The sequence below is a fragment of the Gadus chalcogrammus genome, chromosome 13 (assembly GCF_026213295.1).
Source record: "Gadus chalcogrammus isolate NIFS_2021 chromosome 13, NIFS_Gcha_1.0, whole genome shotgun sequence".
NCBI classification, from domain to species: domain Eukaryota; kingdom Metazoa; phylum Chordata; class Actinopteri; order Gadiformes; family Gadidae; genus Gadus; species Gadus chalcogrammus.
This window is the reverse complement of record NC_079424.1, coordinates 15,194,866-15,198,285: the sequence shown is the minus strand read 5'-3', so window position 1 is coordinate 15,198,285 and position 3,420 is coordinate 15,194,866. Positions and strand designations below refer to the sequence as shown.

Below are 3,420 nucleotides of genomic sequence, written 5' to 3'. Positions count from 1 at the left end.
GATCGTTTGTTTGTGAGTGTCTCTCTCCTTCTCTCTCTCTCTCTCTCTCTCTCTCTCTCTCTCTCTCTCTCTCTCTCTCTCTCTCTCTCTCCCCCTCCCTCTCTCCCTGTTATCATGTGAATACCAACAAATATACTGAGCTGTAATCAACGAAGCTGCTCGGATGGCAGCGTCTGAACGATGCGTCGCTCGTCTCCTGCACTTTGCTGCACGTTCCCTGAAAGGACATATCTCTGAGGCCTGCCTTGAATTGAAATGTCAGTCCCAGGAGATTCTACAGGTGTGATGGCGTCTGCAAGATATGACTAAATGCATCTGATTTGATCAAAACAAACATTAACCTATACAAATATCTCAGACCTGGAAGTCCTCATGCTCTTCTCAGATAACAACGCCCTGGAAAGTGGTGGATGCAGCTGGCTATGTGCACAGCTTTCAGAATCACAGAAAGTGAATTATTATGGGATGCTTTTTTAATGTCAAAGAAGATGGCGAGGGATTGTCACTGGTGTTTCACGCATGTACTCGATTATAATTCACCATGGTGGCCCTTTTTGTTGGTCCCCCCCTATTGGAACAGTGTGTTTGTTGTCAGCTAAGTTTCAGCTCTCAGAGTAGAAATGCTTCCCTCTGGGCCGGGCCACAGGCTCCACCCCCCCCACCCCCACCCTATAGTCCGATGCGGGGGTGAGCTTCCCAGAGACAAAGGGACGAATATATTATGGCATGAAAAAGCGGGGGGGGGGTTGGAGGGGGCTCGGTAGTTAAAAAGACAGCGGGTGTGTGAGAGAGGGTAGGAGTGGGGGTCTCCGCGGGGGAGAGAGAAAAGACGTAGAGCATTGGTCGAACGCTCGCCTGACCGTCCACACTTCGTTTTTTTTCACCCTTTTCTTTTTGAGATCGGAAACAAAAAAAGTTGAGGTAGAGGTAGAAAAGTCTAAAGAAAGAAGTTTTAGGACCCCCCCCCCCCAACCCCCGATCCCTGCATCCCGCCTCCCCGTCCATATAAAGGATTGCTCGCTCAATAGGGGTGTGTGTGGGGAAACACACAATGTGTGGAGAGTTCCAGAAGAGCAACTCGCTCAACTCCCACCCAGCCTCTTCTCTGTCCTCTCATTTGCCCCCTCCCCCTGGTCCTCCCGCACATGGTACAGTCCATTTTAAAGGGTGCATGTCATCTCCTGTGTGTGTGTGTGTGTGTTTGAGGGAGCGAGAGGGAGAGAGAGAGAGAGAGCGAGCGAGCGCAGGGTCCTCTCTGAGAGCAGCTGCTCACAGTGCATTCTTCTCGACGGGAGCACAGCACACTTTGCACTCTCTCTCTGCTTGCTGGGCGGCATCTCTCTCTCTTCTCCCCCCACCCCTCTCCCTCCCTCTCTCTCTCTCTCACTCTCTCTCTCTCTCTCTCTCTCTCTCTCTCTCTCTCTCTCTCTCTCTCTCTCTCTCTCTCTCTCTCTCTCTCTCTCTCTCTCTCTCTCTCTCTCTCTCTCCCTCTCTCTTGCCTTCACTGTCTTTCACTCTCCTACGAACTCACTCACTCTGCTTTTCCCGCGCTGACATTTTCTCCGCTTCTCCGCTCACCCACATCACACACACACAAAAACTCACACAAAACTCACACACACACACACACACGGTGCTCTGAGTCGCGTTGTGAGCCTCTACAAAATACGTCATTCTCCAGTGGCGGTTAACAGGTAGTAACCTCTTGGTTGTGGGGAACTCGGCCAACCAGGAAGGGGCAGAAGAACCGGCAGCTCCCAACCCGGACACGAGGGAGCCGGGACTAGGAGAAGGAGCAGTAGGAGGAGGAGGAGGAGAGGACAGGAGAGGAGAGGAGGAAAAGGGATCTCAATCATCACCTCCTCACCTCCCCCCCCCCCCGCCCTCCACCCTGACGTGACACCATGCCGCTCTGTGTGGATTCCATCCTCAGGGGAAGATCCTCCAAATGATGGAGGACAACAAGCAGCTGGCCCAGCGTATCGACGGGGCCATCCGCTCGGCCGGCCAGGAGGTGACCAACCTGCGCTCCGAGCTGTCGGCCACCAGCCGCCGGCTGGCCGAGATGGGGGCCAACAGCCCGCCGGCCCTGGAGAACAACCACCACCACCACCACCACCACCTCCACCAGCACCACCAGCACCAGCTCCAGCTCCAGCAGCAGCAGCAGCAGCAGCAGCAGCAGCAGCAGCAGCACCTGCAGCAGCAGCAGAACCACCACGATGACAGCCTGCACTACCAGAGTGAGTGAAGTGTCCACAGCATGCCTCTTATGTGTTTTATGTGTGTGTTTGTGTGGAGGCGAGGTGTTTGGATGTGTGTGTGCGTGTGTGTGTGTGTGTGTGCGGTAAATGGTGTCAGCAGGGAAAAAGTGTTTTGAAAGAGATGGAGATCTGTGTGCGTTTGGGTGTTCAAACACACACACACACACACACACACACACACGCACACACACACACACACACACACACACACACACACACACACACACACACACACACACACACACACACACACACACACACACACACACACACTTGGTGTGTATGTGAGCGAGCATATGCTGTGTGTGTAAGTGAAAACAGGAACATGTGTGACTGCCTGGTTGATAATCAAGTGTGGGAAGTATTCAGGGAATGCGTGGCGGGGGGACTAATCTCATTCCACAGCTCTCCTTCCCCCCCAACATGACAGAGGAATGGGAGAGGGAAGCGAGAGCGAGAGAGTGAGGGAGAGATGAAAGTAGTTGGAAATTTATCCATCTAGCAACTAAGGACAACCCTTATTACATACAGGCGCGTGTGTGTGTGTGTGTGTGTGTGTGTGTGTGTGTGTGTGTGTGTGTGTGTGTGTGTGTGTGTGTGTGTGTGTGTGTGTGTGTGTGTGTGTGTGTGTGTGTGTGTGTGGAGTGGGTGTCAAAATGTGTGTGTGTGTGTTGTTGTGTTTGTGTAGGTGTGTTGTGTTTGTGAGTATGCGTGTGTTTTTGTGTGTGTGTGTGTGTGTAGATATGTGTTTGTGTCTGTGTGTAGGTGTGTGTTTGTGAGTGGACCACAGAAATACAAGCATTACAGCATTACAGCCTATTGTGACAGCTTTCAGCTGCTCTGTAAGAACTACATTTGGAACTTGACAGCCAAACTTGAATCTCCCCGACACTGTGTATTTACAATGTAGATGTCAATCCCATTGTTTGTCTATCATTGGCAGTGTGTGAACGGTGAATACCAATAATTATTTCAGCGAGCTCCTCCTTCTGGGATGGGTTCAGTCATATTGCTGTGGGTCCATAGCTCAGATAACCTGACTCACCAGATGAATTTCTTTCCACCTAGCTCCACTCATCCATCTGGGATCGCTCCCATTGGGCGGGATTTGGGGACCAGATCGAATGGTAGAGCCAATGAGGACCACCGGGCGGGA

At 52.0% G+C, this 3,420-nt stretch overlaps 1 protein-coding gene across 1 annotated transcript in view; it reads left to right on the top strand.

The window, feature by feature from the left end:
- Nucleotides 1–1,893: 1,893 nt before the first annotated feature.
- Nucleotides 1,894–3,420, top strand: part of kaznb (kazrin, periplakin interacting protein b) — a 46,797-nt gene continuing 45,270 nt past the window's right edge. Inside the window, exon 1 of the mRNA XM_056605597.1 lies at nucleotides 1,894–2,243. Within this exon, the coding sequence (XP_056461572.1) occupies nucleotides 1,949–2,243 (295 nt within the window). The 5' untranslated portion in view covers nucleotides 1,894–1,948. The remainder of the gene's footprint in view (nucleotides 2,244–3,420) is intronic.